At 40.5% G+C, this 23,805-nt stretch overlaps 1 protein-coding gene across 1 annotated transcript in view; it reads right to left on the minus strand.

Annotated features, from left to right (window-relative positions):
- Nucleotides 1-23,805, minus strand: part of tmtc3 (transmembrane O-mannosyltransferase targeting cadherins 3) — an 84,963-nt gene that overhangs the window by 24,287 nt on the left and 36,871 nt on the right. Inside the window, exons 8-11 of the mRNA XM_063000755.1 lie at nt 19,346-19,494; nt 16,838-16,958; nt 13,977-14,088; nt 12,279-12,382 (exon numbers count right to left, since the gene is read on the minus strand). Of these exons, the coding sequence (XP_062856825.1) occupies nt 12,279-12,382; nt 13,977-14,088; nt 16,838-16,958; nt 19,346-19,494 (486 nt within the window). The remainder of the gene's footprint in view (nt 1-12,278; nt 12,383-13,976; nt 14,089-16,837; nt 16,959-19,345; nt 19,495-23,805) is intronic.

The raw sequence follows: 23,805 nt of genomic DNA on the forward strand, positions 1-23,805 counted from the left end.
TAAGTTTATCATATCTAGAATCTTGCTTGAAATAAAAAAGATTATGATTACATGATTGTAACTGTAAGATTAACAACAACAAAAAGAAAAGAAAAAAAAAAGTGAAATAACATATTTACACCTCAAACTCAAGAAGGGAAATGTATAAACATTCACTCATACTGTTCTGCCTACAAAACAGTTGGCAAACTTTGTTAGCTCAATAATATGATGCACAAGAGTTTAGTATTCTTCAAAAGAATGTAAAGACTCATTTTCTTCTTAATTTCATTTGTTGCTCGATATAATTTTTTAGAAGTAGGAAGGTTTTCAATTTGGGCTTATCATTAAATATAACCGGTTTATAAATAAAATGTGTCTGTATTGACACAATTAAGATTCCTATTTCATCGCCATACATAATGTATTAGGCCATAGATCTGTTTTAGACTGTTGTCAGAAATGTTCAGACTATGTTACTAGAAATAATAAAAATACTGCTCAAGCTATTTCTTGAAATGCCGGATTCATCTGAAGTTATATTTATTTTAGACATACATTTTTACACATAGATAAGGTGAGCATTTTCAACACCTTCACCATGAATGATGGGTATATGAAACAAGAAAATTGAGCTTAACAGGACACAGGAGACATCAGGATTTCCCCCCTACTCTTTCCTTAGAAACAATAGTATGGGTTATTTTAATATCATCATAAAGCAGGTAGTGTTAAACTTTTCTGGTTGTAACAAGAGAAAGTCCGGTGCAAGGTATCAGATACGTATGTCTGATTGTACTTGATATCAGTACTAGATATTACCAGATTCAGTTATCATTGTTCATCATCGCTTCATTAAAACAGACAAACTTTTACTGATCATTACTGTAAAACTGATTTCATCAAGGGGAACGTGCAATGTGATTGTTAAATGTAACTATCATGTGGTTTTGATACAAAACATTTTTTATTAAAATATATACAGTAAAAATTTTATTGTGCCATTCAGTTTATCATTATAAACATGGGTTACATTAAATTACAGTAGTGTTTAATAAATCTGCCATTAATAGTTACAGATCAATGATTTAGTTTACATGCTTTATTTTACTCTTAACATATATAAAAACAAATAAATATTTTCATATCCACGGATTAAACAGGTTTTACTTAACCGGTAAATTGTACGGCTTACATAATAGTTTATCGTACAGCCAGCTTTAGTCATATTTAAAGATCATACGAGTTTATGCATGTAATTGATTTGGTAGATAAGTGCAAATAAAACTACTCAAACTGAGCAAATAAAAATAGAAGGAACAAATAAACCAGTTTAAAAGTCAATCTGATTTATACATTTAGCTCCATGGTTAACAGAGCTAATCAACTCTAGAGCAGACCTCAAAAGATCATAAATTAAAAACATTATTATTAAAATACACAATATTTCATTCTTAAAAAATTGTCTTAAGTCACTTTTTTCATGTTTTTGTCCCTGTAAAATGGCTGCATGCATTCCTTTATCTTTTTAAAAAATTAACCGTATGGTAAACTGCCTAAAATCCGAGAAGCTGTATTAAATCATACATTTTTTACTCTAATATTCTTATACACATTATCTGTGATGCAATCATTACACACAGAGTTTATCTAATTTTAACAAAGCAAAATTTCAGTTGTATTTTAAGTTGTAATTGTTTTAAGTGTAATTAGTGGTTTAGCAATACAGCTGTAGGTCTATTATAAAGTTATACATGTGTTATACATGTATAAAAATGTATTTGGTAACTTTTTCATTTTGGGATTAAGTATTTATCTAGTGTGTAGTTCTATAGGTTAATAAGCTAATAAGAAAATGTATGTGGAACCTTTATCCACATTGTATAAAACTAAATTTGACAGCACAATCACTTGCTAAATCCCAAAACCTGTAGAGGAGGTGTGAGATAGGAGGTTGATAGCCAAGCTGTCATCCATCCTGGACATCACCACACATCCACTACATGAGGAGACCTACCAAGCTCCTTCAGTACCAGACTTCTCCGCCCCCCTGTGTAAGAAGGAGCACTACCGCAGGTCCTTCATTCCAGCAGCCATCAGGACAACAGTAATAATATATAATAATCTCACTCATACCCAATCTTACATGTTCATGGTGTAATAACAAGTGCAATATGTAATTTATTTACAATAAGTGCAATAACCTAATATTCTCCTTGGGAGTGACAAGGATGGATAAGGTTAGGAATGAGATAATCAGAGGTACAGCACAGGTTAAACAACTAGGAGATAAAGTTAGAGAGGCCAGACTGAGATGGTTTGGACATGTCCAGAGTAGGGACAGTGGGTATATTGGTAGAAGGATGTTAGATATGCAGCTGCCAGGAAAAAGACAAAGAGGAAGACCAAAGAGGAGGTATATGGATGCAGTTAGAGAGGACATGGAAGTAGTTGGGGTGAGGACAGAGGACGCAGTGGACAGAGTGAGATGGAGGAGGATGACTCGCTGTGGCAACCCCTGAAAAGGGAAAAGCCGAAAGAAGAAGAAGTGCAATAACCTAATATATTATGTATATTTCTAATGTATATATTATTGTTAGATATTTTTTTAGAGTAAATAATTACACACTATGTGTGCAATATTTTAATATTTCTTTCCATTTTTTCCTGTCTTCATACTGCTGTAACAAGTTAATTTCCCTAAGGGGATCAATAAAGTCTTATCTTATCTTATCTTAATATATTTTGCCATTCACAAAATAAAATCTCTTGCTGAAAAAATGTCTTCAGTCTTAGGAAAATGTAGCTTTAGAGTCTTAGGAAAGGTGGCTATACGTTTAATGTTTAAAAAAAAAAAAAAAGCAACACTATACCTTCAACTAGCCTTATTTGTGATGGTATATACAGTATGTGTGTGTGTGTGTGTATGTGTGTGTGTGTTTATGCTTGTTGTGTTGGCCTGTGAAGAAAAACTAAGTATCTCATTTATTTGTTTTATTAAACATTTAATTTAAAATACACATTTATATTTAGTTAGCATTAATCAATGGTGCATACTTTAAAACGCTAGCTTATAGCGCTTTTGTGTCTGAGTAGTGGTGGAATGTTGTGAGGTGATGTAAGTTGATGATGTGGTTGATGTTTCTTTTAACAGACAAAACAGGGTATGTCATGCTATTCCTGTTCAACCCACAAAATGTCATAACCCCAAGAATCAAATAAGTTAATTTAGCTACCTTAAAGTGATCACGATGTTGGCTGTCATATGCATTGACATAATCTTTTTCTCCTTGGTGCAAAAATCAAATTGTTTCACTAACACAAGAACTAACAGTTGGGGTTGCTGAAAAATATCTAAAAAAGATTTAACAATCTGTGTGATATGGGGTATCGTAAACCTTTGGAAATGTGTTTGTGCCCTCACCATTTGTGGGTTGGTGTGGATACACGTCTGGAAAGCCCCCTTTGTAGTAAAGATAACTCAGGCTGTCTGCCGGTCTGTCCAATGTTATAAACCTTAAACATTAACATATATAGAGACATCGCACCTAAGTGTCTTTTAATGTTAGAAACCTATGAAGCGCACCTAAACAGATAAACCTTGTGTGTGTGGAGTGGTAGGGGGTCTGTGGTTTGGGTGGTTTGTTGGCCTGTGAAGAAAAACTGAGTATCTCATTTATTTGTTTATTATACATTTTATTTTAAAATATAAATTTATATTTAGTTAGCATTAATCAATGATACATACTTTAAAACGATAGCTTATATCACTTATGTGTCTGAGTAGTGGTGGAGTGTTGTGTAGGTGTATGTGTATGTGTTTGATGTTTCTTTTAACAGACAAAACAATGCTTGCCTCGTTACTCTTTATTAGACCTACAATCATCGTGAGCCAAAGAATCAAATAGGTTTTATTTTAACTTTCCTTAAAATACTTGCTATGCATACTACCAACGCCTTGACATCTTTTTCTCATTGATGCAAAACCGATTTGGCTTCACGAACACTAGGCCTAACAATAGTGTTGCTGTAAAATACTTAAAATGTGTCTGATTTACATATACGTTAGCCATTTTAAAGCTTTTTGCCCTAGAATTCCAACAGTATACGGCTGCTTAAACACTATATACAGACATTGTTACAAAATGGGGTTTCGTAAAAACTTTAATGTTAAAAACCTAGGTGGGTGTATGTGGGTGTATGTGCGTGTGTGTGTGTGTGTGTGTGTGTGTGTGGGTTGGGAGGGTGTGTGTGGGTTGGTAGGTGTGTGTGTGTGTGTGTGTGTGTGTGTGTGTTTATGCTTGTTGTGTGTTTATGCTTGTTGTGTTGGCCTGTGAAGAAAAACTAAGTATCTCATTTATTTAAAATATAATTTTATATTTAGTTGGTATTAATCAAATGATGTTTGCTTTAAGACACCAACATAAATCGCTTTTGTGTCTGAGTAGTGTGGAGTGTGCTAGGGGTGGGAGGGTGAGTGGGGTGGGAGAGGTGGATGGGATGGGAGAGGTGAGATGAGATGGGAGTGGTAGGTGGGATGGGAGAGGCGGGACTGGGTGGGCGTTCCATACTATGTCAGTCAACATGATCTGTCAATCAAACTACCCTGTCGCTCACAGAGGTGGGGGCAAGGGGTCATAAATCAGGGTCATAAATCATATTTTTGACAGGTAGTGCATTATATATACTACTCTGGACTAATAAACAGAAGGTTGCCGGTTCAAGCCCCACCACCACCAAGTTGCCACTGTTGGGTCCCTGAGCAAGGCCCTTAACACTCAATTGCTCATTGTGTTCCGCTCATTGTGTAAGTCGCTTTGGATAAAAGCGTCTGCTAAATGCTGAAAATGTAAATGTAAATATCAATATATTTACATTATATATATATATATATATATATATATATATATATATATATATATATATATATATATATATATATATACAGTGTATCACAAAAGTGAGTACACCCCTCACATTTCTGCAGATATTTAAGTATATCTTTTCATGGGACAACACTGACAAAATGACACTTTGACACAATGAAAAGTAGTCTGTGTGCAGCTTATATAACAGTGTAAATTTATTCTTCCCTCAAAATAACTCAATATACAGCCATTAATGTCTAAACCACCGGCAACAAAAGTGAGTACACCCCTTAGTGAAAGTTCCTGAAGTGTCAATATTTTGTGTGGCCACCATTATTTCCCAGAACTGCCTTAACTCTCCTGGGCATGGAGTTTACCAGAGCTTCACAGGTTGCCACTGGAATGCTTTTCCACTCCTCCATGACGACATCACGGAGCTGGCGGATATTCGAGACTTTGCGCTCCTCCACCTTCCGCTTGAGGATGCCCCAAAGATGTTCTATTGGGTTTAGGTCTGGAGACATGCTTGGCCAGTCCATCACCTTTACCCTCAGCCTCTTCAATAAAGCAGTGGTCGTCTTAGAGGTGTGTTTGGGGTCATTATCATGCTGGAACACTGCCCTGCGACCCAGTTTCCAGAGGGAGGGGATCATGCTCTGCTTCAGTATTTCACAGTACATATTGGAGTTCATGTGTCCCTCAATGAAATGTAACTCCCCAACACCTGCTGCACTCATGCAGCCCCAGACCATGGCATTCCCACCACCATGCTTGACTGTAGGCATGACACACTTATCTTTGTACTCCTCACCTGATTGCCGCCACACATGCTTGAGACCATCTGAATTAAACAAATTAATCTTGGTCTCATCAGACCATAGGACATGGTTCCAGTAATCCATGTCCTTTGTTGACATGTCTTCAGCAAACTGTTTGCGGGCTTTCTTGTGTAGAGACTTCAGAAGAGGCTTCCTTCTGGGGTGACAGCCATGCAGACCAATTTGATGTAGTGTGCGGCGTATGGTCTGAGCACTGACAGGCTGACCCCCCACCTTTTCAATCTCTGCAGCAATGCTGACAGCACTCCTGCGCCTATCTTTCAAAGACAGCAGTTGGATGTGACGCTGAGCACGTGCACTCAGCTTCTTTGGACGACCAACGCGAGGTCTGTTCTGAGTGGACCCTGCTCTTTTAAAACGCTGGATGATCTTGGCCACTGTGCTGCAGCTCAGTTTCTGGGTGTTGGCAATCTTCTTGTAGCCTTGGCCATCTTCATGTAGCGCAACAATTCGTCTTTTAAGATCCTCAGAGAGTTCTTTGCCATGAGGTGCCATGTTGGAACTTTCAGTGACCAGTATGAGAGAGTGTGAGAGCTGTACTACTAAATGGAACACACCTGCTCCCTATGCACACCTGAGACCTAGTAACACTAACAAATCACATGACATTTTGGAGGGAAAATGACAAGCAGTGCTCAATTTGGACATTTAGGGGTGTAGTCTCTTAGGGGTGTACTCACTTTTGTTGCCGGTGGTTTAGACATTAATGGCTGTATATTGAGTTATTTTTAGGGAAGAATAAATTTACACTGTTATATAAGCTGCACACAGACTACTTTTCATTGTGTCAAAGTGTCATTTTGTCAGTGTTGTCCCATGAAAAGATATACTTAAATATCTGCAGAAATGTGAGGGGTGTACTCACTTTTGTGATACACTGTATATATATATATAGTTAAACATTCCGGACCTTTGCTTCAATACATTTTCTCTAACTGGACCCCTTGAAATTTTAGTTGAATACCCCTGCTCTAAACTTTCAGCTCAAACAAGGAGAAGACTGATCAGAGATGCAGCCAAGAGGCCCATGATCACTCTGAATGAACTGCAGAGATCTACAGCTGAGGTGGGAGACTCTGTCCATAGGACAACAACCAGTCGTACACTGCACAAATCTGGCAAGAGTGGCAAGAAGAAAGCCATTTCTCAAAGATATCCATAAAAAGTCACCTGGGAGACACACCAAACATGTGGAAGAAGGTGCTCTGGTCAGATGAAACCAAAATCGAACTTTTTGGCCACAATGCAAAACGTTATGTTTGGCGTAAAAGCAACACAGCTCATCACCCTGAACACACCATCCCCACTGTCAAACATGGTGGTGGCAGCATCATGGTTTGGGCCTGCTTTTCTTCAGCAGGGACAGGGAAGATGGTTAAAATTGATGGGAAGATGGATGGAGCCAAATACAGGACCATTCTGGAAGAAAACCTGTTGCAGTCTGCAAAAGACCTGAGACTGGGACGGAGATTTATCTTCCAACAAGACAATGATCCAAAACATAAAGCAAAATCTACAATGGAATGGTTCACAAATAAACGTATCCAGGTGTTAGAATGGCCAAGTCAAAGTCCAGACCTGAATCCCATCGAGAATCTGTGGAAAGAGCTGAAAACTGCTGTTCACAAACGCTCTCCATCCAACCTCACTGAGCTCGAGCTGTTTTGCAAGGAAGAATGGGCAAAAATGTCTGTCTCTCGATGTGCAAAACTGATAGAGACATACCCCAAGCGACTTGCAGCTGTAATCGCAGCAAAAGGTGGCGCTACAAAGTATTAACGCAAGGGGGCTGAATAATATTGCACGCCCCACTTTTCAGTTTTTTATTTCTAAAAAAAGTTTAAAATATCCAATAAATTTCGTTCCACTTCACGATTGTGTCCCACTTGTTGATTCTTCACAAAAAATTACAATTTCATATCGTTATGTTTGAAGCCTGAAATGTGGCAAAAGGTTGAAAAGTTCAAGGGGGCCGAATACTTTTGCAAGGCACTGTATCTTACCATAATACATTAATACTATCTTACCATAATGATTTCATACAATCTTACTATTAAAGGTTTTATACTATCTTACTACAGTGGTATCTTGAAATCCAACGTCAATGCGTTCCATGGTCCCATGAAACTACATATATTTTAGGCTACTGTAATAATAGTAATAATTACTAGGGATGTAACAATACACTCCTACCTAAGATGCGATTCACGATACTGGGTTCACAATACGATTTTTTTACCGGTTTTTTTTTTTTAATGCATTTTTTTTCCCCATTTTCCTCCTAATTTAGCACATCCAATTTGTCTTCCGCTGCTGACAGACTCCAGATTTGCATCCAAGGAGAGAACGCCACTGCCCACACCTTTACACGTGTACAGGCCTCCTCTTCTCGTCTGTGCTTCCTGCACGGGCGTCTCTTCTGCCAGTCAGGGTCCTAACACAGTGTATGATTACTCACCCACCCACATATCGTACGGTCCCCGCAGTGGCCAATTTGTATCTGCTGCAGGCACTACCAATTATGCCTGCCAGATGGCGCCCAGCCGACCGGTGGCAACACCGAGCCTCGAACCCGGGAGTTCAGAAACTCGGTGCTGGTGCGTCAGCGGCACATCCCGCTGCGCCAGCTGGGCGCTTTCGCGATTTTTTAAAACTGAAATTGAAGACAAATTATGGCAAAGTTTCCTCTTATTATTTCTCTTAAAAAATAAAATAAAATACTGTATTTGTGCTTATCTTTTATTTATCTAAATAATAAATGCCCTTTTATTTCTGAGGTGAGTACAAACTATTTAAAACAATTTTGAATTAAGCCCAATTTGGCTGAAAACCCCCGAATCTGGCAACCAGGCATATAGCGCCAGTGACGTGAACCAGGTGAGGTGTATAGCGCCAGTGCCCTCTTCTGTTTAAAGTGAATATCGATTCATTTTGGAATTTTTTAATCGGTTATTAACTGTCCTGCGGTGCATCGTTACATCCCTATTAAATGCTATTAATGATTTTACACTATCTGACAGTTTTTTCTTACTATCTTATTATTAATAATTTCACACTATCCCACTTTTAATGATTTCATATCACATTTTAACCACATGTTTTTTACTCCAAGGTGATTCTGACAGGAAGCTTTATACCCATCTGAGAATGAAGCTTACAAGGTTGAGACCGCCATGGCAACAATGCCGCTCCTGCTGGAAATGATGGGAATCTGCCGTATCTGCACTCAAAGCGTGTGTTCAAAAACCTAGTGAGCTGTCTTGCTGTCTTACTGCCTACATAGGCAGCTGCCTCAGTAGAGAGGATTATAATGAGTCATTGACTTATAAGTCATTGACTTAACTAAGCCAACACAGTTAGCCTCATGCCATTCAAACCAATGGGATGGGGTGGCACAACGCGCTAGCATGTCAGCTATTATCTCCCTCCCTGTACCGAAAACGGTTAAATTCACTGACAAGCCCGAATTTGCAAATAAAAACACTTGTGCACATTTATACAAATTAAAAATCACTGATAATTTGTTTACGTATGAAAATAACTCCATTCGTTTCTCCGCACCGCCCGCCATGATTTTATTTTTCTGTGAGAAAAGTTGTGCCGCACTGAATGCTGGGATTGCCTCCACCGCTAAGGCAGCCTCGGATGCTCCTTCGTTCTAGAGTCAAAGTACCGTTGAAATTTTAAGATACCTCACTAGTGAGCATATTAAGGCATCTAGGATTTCGAACAGCCTACTTCTCGGGAGCGCGTGTATGATGACATAAAATGCTGCCTATGTAGAGAGCTCACTAGGTTTTCGAACACACCCAAAATGTTCAGGACTCACTACGGACTTTATCACCGACTGATATAAAAATTATTGAACGATTATTTTATATTAGTCTATAATAATAAGAGCAAATAATAATTTAATTTTTTTCACTAGTTTAAACTTTTGTTTAATTTTCAGTTTTAATTCTTTTTAAGTATCTCCAGGCCACCTAAAGAGGACGGGTCCCTGTTGGGTCTGGTTCCTCTTAAGGTTTCTTCCTTGTAATTTTAAGGGAGTTTTTCCTTGCCACTGACCCCCTCGACTTGCTTAACAGGAGGATTTTGTTTTGTTGGTCCTGGACGCTTTAAAGTTGCACTGAGACACTGAGTCTCCAAAAAAAAAGGGTGGGGGGCGGTGCTGATACAAACTTGCTTCCTGTTTAGGGTGTTCCTGCCTTGAGCCCAGTGTTTCACAGTGAAACTGGACCCAGCACGACCCAGATGTGCTGATGATAAATGATGTAGATCTAAGAAAACTGAGTATTTTCTATAAAATGTCACAAAATGCTGTTACATTTAATTTGATTTGCTGCAATAAGTGGTTTTGCTTATTTCCACTGTGAATAACATTTGCCAGAAAACAGGCCAAATCTGACCTGACCAGAACCAGAATACATTTACAGCATTTGCATTAGCAGAAATTATTGGGCGGCACGGTGGCATAGTGGGTAGCACTGTCGCCTCACAGCAAGAAGGTCCTGGGTTCAATCCCCAGGTGGGGCGGTCCAGGTCCTTTCTGTGCGGAGTTTGCATGTTCTCCCCATGTCCGCGTGGGTTTCCTCCGGGTGCTCCGATTTCCTCCCACAGTCCAAAAACATGCCACCAGGCTAATTGGAAACACTGAATTGTCTTATAGATACCTAGCCGCTAGATGCACAAACCCAAGCGTCAGGAAGGGCATCCGGGGTAAAAATTGTGCCAAATCAATGCGGATCATGATCCGCCGAGAGCCGACCCCTCAACTGAACGGGACAAAGGCCATGGAAGAAGAAGCATTTGCAGAAATTATTGGATAACGGTCTTTCGCAACATGGGAAGAATTTTAGCCAACCTACATCTGCATAACAGTTATAAATAAGACACATTGTCTAGATTTCAGGTTTTGCTACGGTTCACGGCCTGTCATTTGAGTTTAAGTCATGACTTAGATTAGGCTAGTCAACAACTAGACCACTACGTAAGTCGAGACTTGAATCCAGTTGAATTGAAAACATAGCTGCATGTCTAATTTGAAGTGGTTCCACAAAAAGGAGTGGACTTCAATTCCCCTGACAGAGATGTCACAAAATAATAATACATTGTTGCAGTCGTTTCTGTTGAGGATGATGCAAGCAGTTCTAAAAGTTATAGTGGCAAAAAGGTTTATACAAGGGTCATACTGGTGTTGGATACCATTCTCTCCTAAATCAACAAAACAGTTTTACATAAGAGTTACGTTTTTACTTTCATTGTGATTTGTCTTATTCATTAAAATTATTCAGCAAAAAATGTGCTTGGAAGATGGGAATTATTTACAGCTCTTTGTAAAAAGAAAACAAACTCCTGAAGTGTTTTTTAGCAAAGTATAACGTATTGATCATATACACTGATCAGCCATAACATTAAAACCACCTCGTTTTCACATTCACTGTCCATTTTATCAGCTCCACTTACTATATAGAAGCACTTTGTAGTTCTACAATTACTGACTGTAGTCCATCTGTTTCTCTGCATGCTTTGTTAGCCTGGTCAGGACTCTCCCAGGACCACTACAGAGCAGGTATTATTTAGGTGGTGGATCATTCTCAGCACTGCAGTGACACTGACATGGTGGTGGTGTGTTAGTGTGTGTTGTGTTGGTATGAGTGGATCAGACGATGTATTTGAGATCCCAGCTCTGGTGTGTTAGCGTGTGTTTTTAGCGCTGCTCCACCTGAGCGACCCTATAAGCGATTTTGTTAACCAGTGACACAAGTAAAATATAGGGAGGGGGAGGGGCTGCACAAAATTGATCAATTTTGACTTGTGAATTCGCGCTGATGAGCAATGACACACTGCTATGCTGGGTTGACATCAAAAGAAGTTTTTTTGGGGACTTTTGCCTTTATTTTATTTTTTTATTTTATTTATTAATACGATTTTTAATGTCATGTTTTACACACTTTGGTTACATTCATGACAGGGCAGGTAATTACTGGTTACACAAGATTCAAACACAGTCATGGACAATTTTGTATCTCCAATTCACCTCACTTGCACATCTTTGGACTGTGGGAGGAAACCAGAGCTCACACAGACACTGGGAGAACATGCAACTACACACAGAAAGGATCCGGACCCCTCCACCCGGGAATTGAACCCAGGACCTTTATGCTGTGAGGTGACAGTGCTACCCACCTAGCCACCATGCCGCCCAACTTTTGCCTTTATCTCCCAATCAAAACATTCCCAATTATCGCCTGTGAATCAGATGTGGTCTGATCAAGAAGAGCCCCTCTGACAGGTGTCCAATTCGTGGCTGCTGCTTATCACCGGCCAGTGCTGGGCTCCCACACTAAATTAGATGTGCTAAGCTGTGTAAATACCTTTTATGACTGGGTTTTATTGTTTGGAAGGGCTGAGTTAGTTTTGGATGTAAACAAAGATTATTGATCTATTAATGATATAGTTTAATGGCTAATCTGTCAAACGTGGCCTGACCACGAGCAATTTATAAAGCAATGCAAATGGAAAGCTGTTGATGTGACTGGGACTTAAAATAGAAAATCAATTCTCCGTTAGCCATGAAAGCACATCATACCTGTGGCATAAGAGATTTTGCGACCAAATACGCCTCTTCAGCATCTTTGGATCGGTCGAGGTTCTTGTATGTTCTTCCTACATTCATGTGGGCACCGATGTCATCTACAGAGGTAAAACAACTGTCAAAATGAGCAATACAGCAGGTTTTGAACATGACAAAAGTAGGGGCTCTAAGCAGGCCACCTCTTTTCCTCAGAGTTCTTCTGTTGCCACAAAATCAGAAGCATGAGATTCTTTTATTTAAATATAACTGATTTTATACACCTTAGCAATGGGTGTGGCTGAAACACCTACATTCAAAAAGTACTCAAAGTAGCTGTTCTTTTACCTGGGCAGGAATTTTTCAGATCTCACAATTATAATCCACATACAAAAATTACTAAGACAGCACATTCATAACTGGGTCACTTCTAAAGTAATGTAGCCCTGACAATAAAATGATCAATGATGAGATTAGTTTTAACTTGAAGTACTCAGTAAATCTGTTTTTTAGTCTCCCTTCTGCACTGTGAATGAATCCCAAACTACAAAATCGCTTCTGGGAATTTATCCCCAGGCTGAAACAGTTGTGTGCAAGTGTTATTAGAAGCAAACTGATGCAGTAAAACATCTTTTAAAAACATTTATAGGTGATGAAAAGCTAAAAAAAAAAAAGCTGAAACTGTGTATCCAGTGATTACCGGTCAGCCAGGTGCCTGCATCAACACGAATGGCTCCACTTACTATAGAGAAGCACTTTGTAGTTCTACAATTACTGACTGTAGTTTCTGCATACCTTTTTAGCCAGTATCACCCTATTCATCAATGGTCAGGACCCCCACAGAGCAGGTAATATTTAAGTGGTGGATCATTCTCAGCACTGCAGTGACACTGACATGGTGGTGGTGTGTTAGTGTGTGTTGTGCTGGTATGAGTGGATCAGACACAGCAGTGCTGCTGGAGTTTTTAAATACCGTGTCCACTCACTGTCCACTCTATTAGACACTCCTACCTAGTTGGTCCACCTTGTAGATGTAAAGTCAGAGACGATCGCACATCTATTGCTGCTGTTTGAGTTGGTCATCTTCTAGACCTTCATCAGTGGTCACAGGACGCTGCCCACGGGGCGCTGTTGGCTGGATATATTTTTGGTCGGTGGACTATTCTCAGTCCAGCAGTGACAGTGAGGTGTTTAAAAGCTCTATCAGTGCTGCTGTGTCTGATTCACTCATACTAGCACAACACACACTAACACACCACCACCATGTCAGTGTCACTGCAGTGCTGAGAATGATCCACCACCCAAATAATACCTGCTCTGTAGTGGTTCTGACCATTGAAGAACAGCATGAAAGGGGGCTAGCAAAGCATGCGGAGAAACACATGGACTACAGTCAGTAATTGTAGAACTACAAAGTGCTTCTATATGGTAAGTGGAGCTGATAAAATGGACAGTGAGTGTAGAAACAAGGAGGTGGTTTTAATGTTACGGCTGATCGGTGTATAACGCACCGTCACAAAGCTGAACTGGCCAACTGTATAAAATTAGTGTAGTGAAGCCCAACATTATAATATAATTCAATAAAATTCTCAGCTGCTTAAGACTGCAGGGGAAATAACAGTTAAGGCCCTTCCTTAAATGATAGTCAAAACAAATCTGACTGTTATGTAACGGATAGACTTGTTATATAAAAGAACACCTGGCCACGAATCATACCTGGTTGCACTCTTGTGGCCTGGAGGAAATATTTGAGCGCTGTCTCATAATCATTTAGGTTTTCCAGAGCATGGCCAACGTTGTTCCATAATTTGGCGTTATTCTTGTTTACCTGCAGAGAGAAAATGTTGACGTGTTAGTGCTACATGTGCAGAAACCATCATAAATGTAATAATTGTTATCTGTAAAAACAAATCTCCCTCTCATATTTAGGTTTTTTTTTTAGGGCACCTTATATAAATAACTATTAGCACCTTATAAAAATATAAATAACTAATTTAGGGCACCTTGTATAAACATTATAAACATTATACAACCTACATATATATTAAACACCTTATCAACCATTTATAAACACTACCATATTGAACACAACCGGCACAGTCACTTTAACTATCTTGTGATTTGTTGCTGCTTAGTTTTGCTGCTGCTACACTTTTGCAATTATGCACTTTAGATCAACATAAGCTGCTGCAGCTTTTGTGCAATACTTTAAAATGTAAATACTTTGTACTTTTTTGTTTTGTTTCATAGTTTATTCTATTTTATACTTCTTAGTCTATTCTTATTTTTTTTTTATTCATGTTGCACGCACCGAGGCCTGGGTAACTGTATTTCATTCTATCATGTACGTGGTTGAATGACAATAAAAGAGTCTGAGTCTGAGTTTTAGCATGTAAAATGAGACAGAAATTTGAATGTGGGGGGGGAGGTCGCGTGGTGATCATATCTTCAGTTGATGTGCTAGTAATCCGATCCGCTCTTTTCATTTGTAAGATCTCAAAGCAACTAACAGACTTATAGTAATACTAAATAGTGGGTGTCTGGGTTGCAGTATCATCACCCTAATGCGGTGAAAAATAGTAGGACAGTGCAGGTCAGATGTTTTAGAGACAAAGTTAGGGAGGTGAGATTGAGATGGTTTGGGCATGTGCAGAGCAGGGATGAGAGTTACATCAGGAGAAGAGTGAGGAGGAGGACAGGAAGCCAAAGAGAAGATTTATGGATGCGGTGAGGGAGGACATGCAGGTGTTGGGGTGACAGAGGAGGATGCTCAAGACAGGGCAAAATGGAGATGAATGATCCACTGTGGCGATCCCTAACTTCTGCCAACATCCACCCCCACCTTCGTTCTGATTGGGGAAGGCTATAGTCTGCAAGCACACCCTCCAACATGTGCACAGTGCCTACCAGATAACGTATTCAGGTTTCAGAAACATAATATCTATATCATATCATGATCATAATAATATAATATGTCACAAATAATTCAAGAACAGTTTATTGAACACTGAAAAAACTCCATGACCCCTGAATGCATCTCAATGCCCAGATTTACACATCATGAAAGCACTATGCAGTAGCAGTAACACTCCCTGGAAAGGGCGCCAATCTATCGCGGGACTTTGGCCAATCCCTCATGGACACAGCCTGCACATTGACGGCCAACCGACCAATAAAACTTCTGGGGGTCTAAACCTTGGATCCCAGTGGTAGTGCGCTAGCATGATTTACCTGTGCCAACTAGGCATCTCTAATAAAATAACTTAAATTCATGAAAGTTACATTTAGTTACAACAAAACTAAGTCCAGTAACCCCAGTAATGTTTCACTTAATGTATTTTCATTTTATGATAATGTTTTACCACCGCTTTATTCGGGTCAGGGTCGTGGTGGGTTCGGCTTCTCCGGAATCACAGAGCAAGGACAGGACGTCCACACATTGCACTGACAGTTTGGAAAAGCACACATTAACAATTTACACCGCATTTACACCGAAATTGTAAAAATTAACTTTAAAAATGGTGATGTGAACTGGCCGCCAAGATCATGTGACTTGACGCCCTTAGACTTCTTTCTTTGGGGTTATCTTAAGGATAAAGTGTACACCAGCAAACCACAATCCATTGAGGACCTCAAAGAAGAAATTTGACACAACATTGCTGAAATTTCTCAGCAATTATGTCAACGTGTCATGGAAAATTTCATCAAGAGTGAACATGTGCTGCCACGGTCGAGGCGATCATTTGTCAGATGTTTTGTTTCATACATAACCTCCATGTCTTCACTTTCAAATAAAGCAAAAACATCATTAATGTTCAAATAAAAAGTGTGTTTTATTAAAAATTTTTAATGTCAGTTCATTTTGGGACACCCTGTAGTAACTATGCAGTGAAATATAGTGTCTGTCTGAAAACCTAGTAAGCTATACATAGGCGCATTTTACGTCATCCTGTGTGCGCTGTCTAAATTCTTAGATACCTTGAAATGCTCCTACTAAGACCGCTCAGGTGGCACAGCGGTAAAAACACACGCTAGCACACCAGAGCTGGGATCTCGAATCCATCGTATCGAATCTCAGCTCTGCCATCCAGCTGGGCCGAGCGGCCACATGAACAACGATTGGCCTGTTGTTTATATAGGGGTGGGGTATTAAGCCTGATAGGGACTCCTCGTGACTCGCAACTACGACCTCTGCTGGCTGATTAATGACGCCTGCACAGAGGCGGGGAAAGAGTGTGGATCACGGTGTGTCTCTCTGCACACAAGGCTGATTCACATATAATTTGCAATGAACAGAGTTCTTTTCAAATGCAAATACATTTTAATTAATTTTTTGTACAAAGGTGTACAAGAGTAAGTTATTTGCACATTCAGGCTTGTCAGTGACAATTTAACATTTTTCGGTACACAGAGGGAGACTTTTGCTGGCATGCAAACAGGTTGTGACACCTCAGCCCATTGATTTGAATGGCCTGAGGCTAACTGTATTAGCTTAGTAAGTGAAACTGTGGCTGTTTCATTAAGACTGTTGTTGTGAAGAGCGTAGGTTTAATTAGGGTGGATTAGAAATCACATACTTTTAAAGCAGAAGTGAACAGCGTGTACTCCGACTCCCAGTCCCAGGTTCTGTAGAATGTTTTCACTGCATGCGTCATTAGAAGAACTCCCATAAACAACCACGAGACTTTCTTCAAGACCCTGGAGAAGAAAAGAATGATACTCTCTGAGGTATAATATTTTTCTCGTCTTATAAGATTTGCAGAAGACTTTCTAAGCCAAAACGTCATAGTTTTTACTGTGTAGATACAAAAAAAATTTCAAATCCTGATTAAACCAAGTTTATATTGGATTATACAATTCCACATGAGCTGTATATGCAGATGAGCCAAAACATCAGGACCACCCCACAAAAATGTGCATGCCAATGTTTACATGCCACGGTCTGCTTTATATTAAATTCTGGGCTGATTGTAGTTTCTCAGTTCACATGTTGAATGAAGCAGATATTATCAAGCATAAAGAGCTGAGTGACTTTGATAAAAGCCAAATCGTTATGGCCAGACGACTGGGTTAATGTATTTACAAAATAGAAGGGGGTGTTCACAGTCAGCTATAAGTACCCACCAACAGTGATCTGAAGAGGGACAAGCAGCAACAGCTCATTGATGCAGAGAACATAAAGGCTATGGTGCCTGGTTTAAACCAAAAGTAGGGCTTCTGTGGCACAAAGTGAGGATCATTTTAACACTGGTGATGAAGTTTGTTTGTTTATTAGGATTTTAACGTCATGTTTTACAGTTTTGGTTACATTCATGACAGGAACGGTAGTTACTCATTACACAAGGTTTATCATCTCACAAGGTTATAAGCTGGGAAGTGGCTAACTCCTGTCCACCGTGGAAGACAGAACCAACAATGGACATCCAGCTATCTGAATGGATCAATAATAAGCGTGTAATGGTCAGAGGGGAATGAGGTCTCACAAGTTGAGGGGTGATGTGTTATTCTGGTGTGGCTCATAAGGCATCTAGAAAGGGTCACTTGGTCCACCTGGTTTTGGGGTCGCATCTTGACTTGGGTGCCTACAGTGGGACATTTTTATGTAGTTTATTTCTGATTAGGGAATCCAATTAGATTGTGACTCAGGTGAGTTGAGACGTTTATCTTTAAGGTCATATTACTAAATAAGTGACAATTTGAATTTAATTATGTAGGTAAGTGCCACACAGAAAAATAATTGTGTTGTATCTTATCTGTACAGAGACCCTTCTAAACAATTCTATTATTTTTTTATTTTATTATTTTCATTTTCAAGTTTTAGCGCCACCGTGTCCAGGTCAGGCAGTGAAATCACTGGGCACAATGCAGGAACACACCCCGAGCAGGACACCAACCTGCGAGGACTCGGCCAAACCCCCACCCCCTTAGACACAGCCAATAAATAATAGCACAGCTGAAAATTCAAACCCTGGATACCAGTGGTAGTGGGCTTGTGTAGTTTATTCTATCTGAGTGTTCCAAAATTATTATTATTATAAATTTTATAACATGCTGTGTTTTTATTTGTTTACTGTGTTTACTGGTTAATTTGCACTATGAGGCGTCCTAGCAATCCTACGGCAATTCAGTTAGCAATCGCTTGGGTAAAATGTCCAAGATGGCGAAGTCTAAAGCAGCTAAAAACATGACTCGGGTAACTAAATTTGGAAAACTTCCAACCAATTCTGTGGACACAGAGGGAGGGTGTCAAAACACAGATTTCGCATCGTCGCTGAATGTTCTAGGTTTACGTTCAAGCATGAATGTAGGCTGTGCTGTGTATTGTAGCTTTCATTTGTTTGTTTGTTTATTAGGATTTTAAGGTCATGTTTTACACTTTGGTGACATTCATGACAGGAACGGTAGTTACTCATTACACAAGATTCATCAGTTCACAAGGTTATATCAAACACAGTCGTGGACAATTTAGTGTCTCCAATTCACCTCACTTGCACGTCTTTGGACTGTGGGAGGAAACCGGAGAACCGGAGGAAACCCATGTGGACATGAGGAGAAAATGCAAACTCCACACAGAAAGGACCCGGACCGCCCCACCTGGGGATCGAACCCAGGACCTTCTTGCTGTGAGGCGACAGTACCCACTTAGCCACCGTGCCGCCCTGTAGCTTTTATTTATTCCATCATTCAATTTATGAGTGTAATTTAATGAGTGCTGTGTAATGTCGCACTTTTGTTTTAAAAATCTGTGAAATCTTGCCTTGCCTTGAAAAACAAGGTCTGTGAAATGAAGCACATTTTGTCGTGAATTTAGTAGGACCCTAAATATCAGGTAACAGGGACAAGCAGATAAAGGAAGATTACTTTTTCCTCTAAAAACATCTGCTGAACATTTACTATTTTAAAATCCTGGACCTTGTTTATTTTGCCATGTACACATGCATTTGTACATTCTGACTTGGCATCATTAATCTGAATGTAAACGTTGTTTGTGTCATAAGCTATAATTACGAGCCACATTGTAACGATAACTGCGCTTTGATGATTGAAAGATATTTGAATGAACAGTGTGTGTTGCAGCGTTTTACCCTTTGAAGGCCAGGCTCCTAAATCCGTGGGCCACCAACACGCAGAAGCCCATGCTGGGCACATAAAGCACACGCTCGGCCACCACAAAGCCCACGGGGAAGAAGAGGTTGGATGCTGGGATGAATGGGAGGACGATCAGAGAGAGAGCCTGCAGGAGACACGCAAGGAGAGGCGGTGATTAATACGACTTGTTGAAGTGATCACGTTCCCTGCTCTAGCTTTCCATTCATGATGTTTTTCATCTCTTCATGTAAATTTAACAGTGCGTGTTTCACAGCTTGGCTACAGTTTTAATACCCTATCAGCTTACAGCCGCCCCAGGACAACAACGTAAACGGCCAAAATAACAAGAAAATCAGTCAGGGGTAGACTGCAGGAGAATGTTTATGAACAGTGCTTTAAAAGTAAAAACAAGCTCTAAAGTTTTCATAATCTGAACAAAATCTTTTATTTTACTGCAGCGCCACAACTTTTTTAATGACATGGTAAATATAATTTCATAGCTTTTCTTCCTTGTACAAATGTTTTACTACGAGAGTAGATTAACCCAGGGGTTTTCAACCTTTTTAGGCATGCGCCCCCCTTCGTGTGCCGAGCACGACTTGCGCCCCCCCTCACAACAACCCCCCCCCTCCCCTTGGTGGAACAGCACTCGGTCGCGTGTACCAAGCGCTGCTTCCGCCACGCCCCCCCTCCCCTGGATAAGGCACGGCTCGAGCACGGATGCCAAGCACGGCTTTCGCCACGCGCCCCTCCCCTTAGTGGACCACGGCTCAATCGCGGATGCCTGCCACGTCCTCCGCCAGTCTCGTCTGCCACCGGTTCATAATAATAATAATAATAATAATAATAATCTCATAGTGCCACGCCCCCAAGTACTTGCGCCCAGGTTGAAGACCCCTGGATTAACCAATCAAAGGCTCAGACAAACACTCCGGTGGAACTAAGAAAGCCAACTAAGAACATACTTCAGTCAAAACGTTCTACAAAACACACAAAGGGAAAACCGTACATCAGTCCTAGCTCTCTGGGTCCAGGCTTACATCAGATGGCGTGGAAGACAGTGGAAACATGTATTGTGGTCAGATGAGCTGATGTATTAGTTTGTAAGTTTTCTGTGCCAAAGGACCATTCAGACAACTTTTCCCAGTATCTCTATGGTCCTTTCAGCAAGACAAAGCCAGGCCTCGTTCTGCAGGTACAACAGAATGGCTTCATAGACAGAAAGTGTGTGTGTGTGTGTGTGTGCTTGACCAGTCTGCCTGCAGTCCAGATCTGTCTCTATATGAAAATTTTTAGCACAGGGTGCTGGGTGGCACAGCAGTCTAACACTCTAGCAAACCACTGTTTGTAGTTTATCTGTTTCTCTACATACCTCTTTAGCCTGCTTTCACCTACTCTGTGGTGGTCCTGTGGGGGTCCTGACCATTGAAGAACAGGGTGAAAGCAGGCTAAAGAGGTATGTAGAGAAACAGATGAACTACAATCAGTAATTGTATAACTGAAAGTGCTTCTAAATGGTAAGTGAAGCTGATAAAATTGACAATTTGTGTAGAAACAAAGAGGTGGTTTTAATGTTATGGCTGATCGGTGTATACATGTATCTTCTTCTTCTTCTTTCGGCTTTTTCCCTTTTTCAGGGGTCGCCACGGCGAGTCATCCTCATGATCGCTCATTGATTTGGCACAATTTTTACGCCGGATGCCCTTCCTGACACAACCCTCCCTAATTTATCCGGGCTTGGGACCGGCACTACAATGCACTAGTGCATCTAGCGGCTAGGTATCTATAGGACAATTCAGTGTTTCCAATTAACCTGGTGGCATGTTTTTGGACTGTGGGAGGAAACCGGAGTACCCGGAGGAAACCCACGCGGACACGGGGAGAACATGCAAACTCCGCACAGAAAGGACCTGGACCGCCCCACCTGGGGATTGAACCCAGGACCTTCTTGTTGTGAGGCGACAGTGCTACCCACTAAGCCACCGTGCCGCCCCGGTGTATACATGTATACAGTACAATAATTTTTCTGCATGTCCCAGCGTGTTTGGAAATTGGGGTCAGGTTAAGGCCTTGCTCTGACTGATAGCCCAAAGCTCTACCCACTAGGTTATTTACTGATTAATCATTAAATAAATCAGTAAAAAAAGAATATTGGTGCGCCCAGCACCAGCGCTGAGTTCCTCGGTTCAAAACTCGGCGTTGCCACTGGTCGGCTGGGTGCCATCTAGCGGGCATAATTGGCAGTGCCTGCAGCAGACACGATTCTGCTAGGGCCGGATGACCGAGCTATATGGGTGGGGTCTTCAAACGCTGTGTAAGGACCCTGATTGGCAGATAGAGAGGCGTCTGTGCAGAATGCATGGGTGAAAAAGGTTCCACTAAGGGACCCGTGAGCAGCAATATACCCAGCTCAACTACAATCATGGATCCCCCAGCAGCGGAAGACAAATTGATGCTAAATTGGAAGAAAATGCATAAATAAAATAGAAAAAAAAATCTTGGTAATAAATGCATTGTGGTCTGGCGTCTGTGTGTCCCACCAGATCAACCACCCGTGAAAACTAAATAAAATAATAAAATCAAAACCATCAGAATGGAAAATATCCCTACACCTGAGGACTGAGGTATATTTAAATCTGTGAGAAACACTGGTCTTGTTTTATACTGTAAATGTATTAGTGACCGACAAAATGCACATTTTGTAGAAATCATTCCTAAATCTAATCAGGGCTCGGCCAGAGAGAGAGAGAGAGCGAGAGAGAGAGAGAGAGAGAGAGAGAGAGAGAGAGAGAGAGAGAGAGAGAGAGAGAGAGAGAGATAGGTGTAGCCGACACTGGAGATGTAAAGTGATGCACTAAAATACAACGAACAATATACACTGATCAGCCATAACATTATGACCATCTCCTTGTTTCTACACTCATTGTCCATTTTATCAGCTCCACTTACCATATAGAAGCACTTTGTAGTTCTACAATTACTGACTGTAGTCCATCTGTTTCTCTACATACTTTTTTAACCCGCCTTTTCCCTGTTCTTTAATGGTCAGGACCCCCACAGAGTAGGTATTATTTAGGTGGTGGATCATTCTCAGCACTGCAGTGACAATGACATGGTGGTGGTGTGTTAGTGTGTGTTGTGCTGGTATGAATGAATCAGACAGCAGTGCTGCTGGAGTTTTGAAATACTGTGTCCACTCACTGTCCACTCTATTAGATACTCCTACCTAGTTGGTCCACCTTGTTGATGTAAAGTCAGAGACGATCGCTCATCTATTGCTGCTGTTTGAGTTGGTCATCTTCTAGACCTTCATCAGTGGTCACAGGACGCTGCCCACAGGGCACTGTTGGCTGGATATTTTAGTTGGTGGACTATTCTCAGTCCAGCAGTGACAGTGAGGTGTTTAAAAACTCCAGCAGCGCTGCTGTGTTTTATCCACTCCTCCAGCACAACACACACTAACACACCACCACCATGTCAATGTCACTGCAGTGCTGAGAATGATCCACCACCCAAATAGTACCAACTCTGTAGTGGTCCTGGGAGAGTCCTGACCATTGAAGAGGGTAACAAAGCATGCAGAGAAACAGATAGACTACAGTCAGTAATTGTAGAACTACAAAGTGGAGCTGATAAAATGCACAGTGAGTGTAAAAACAAGGAGGTGGTTTTAATGTTAAGGCTGATCAGTGTATTTCTTTTAAAACGTTTTATGAAACACGTAAGGGAAAGACTTACATCAATTCTAGCTCTCTGGGCACAAGCTCACATCAGATGGACCGGAAGACAGTGGAAACGTGTGCTGTGGTCAGATGAGCTGATGTATTAGCTTGCAGAACAGCACAATCAGTAAATAAATCAGTAAATCTTGGGATTAAATGCATTGTGCTCTGGCATATGTTTGTCCCACCAGATCAACCACCCATGAAAACTAAATAAATAATGAAATCAAAAACAGCAGAATGGAAAATATCCCTACACCTTAGGACCGAGGTATATCTAAATCTGTGAGAAACACTGGTCTTGTTTTATACTGTAAATGTATTAGTGACCGACAAAATGCACATTACTCTGAGAAAGTGGAAATAGCAATCATTCCTAAATCTAATCAGGGCTCGGCCAGAGAGAGAGATATAGCGTTTTCATGTGCAATGAGTCGTAGCTGGTTCCGGAGCTGTGAAGCGGTGAACTAAAATACTCCCATTGTTTCCGCATCAAACAGAACTCTGAAGCATTTGATGCTAATCCCTTCTAATTGTGTCTGAAACACCAGGGCAGTGAAAACAATGTTGGGCTAAAACCAACCGAGTCAGATGACCTCAAACATAATCAAGTAAACACAACTAAGGTCACATGTCTATTTCCTGCTTAAAACCTATACACATTAACTTTGGATTGACCCAAAATAACACGTAGCTTCCGTTCGGCGTTAAACAAATAACATACTCTGCAAAAA

Source organism: Trichomycterus rosablanca, chromosome 8 (genome assembly GCF_030014385.1).
Source record: "Trichomycterus rosablanca isolate fTriRos1 chromosome 8, fTriRos1.hap1, whole genome shotgun sequence".
Taxonomy (NCBI): Eukaryota; Metazoa; Chordata; class Actinopteri; order Siluriformes; family Trichomycteridae; genus Trichomycterus; species Trichomycterus rosablanca.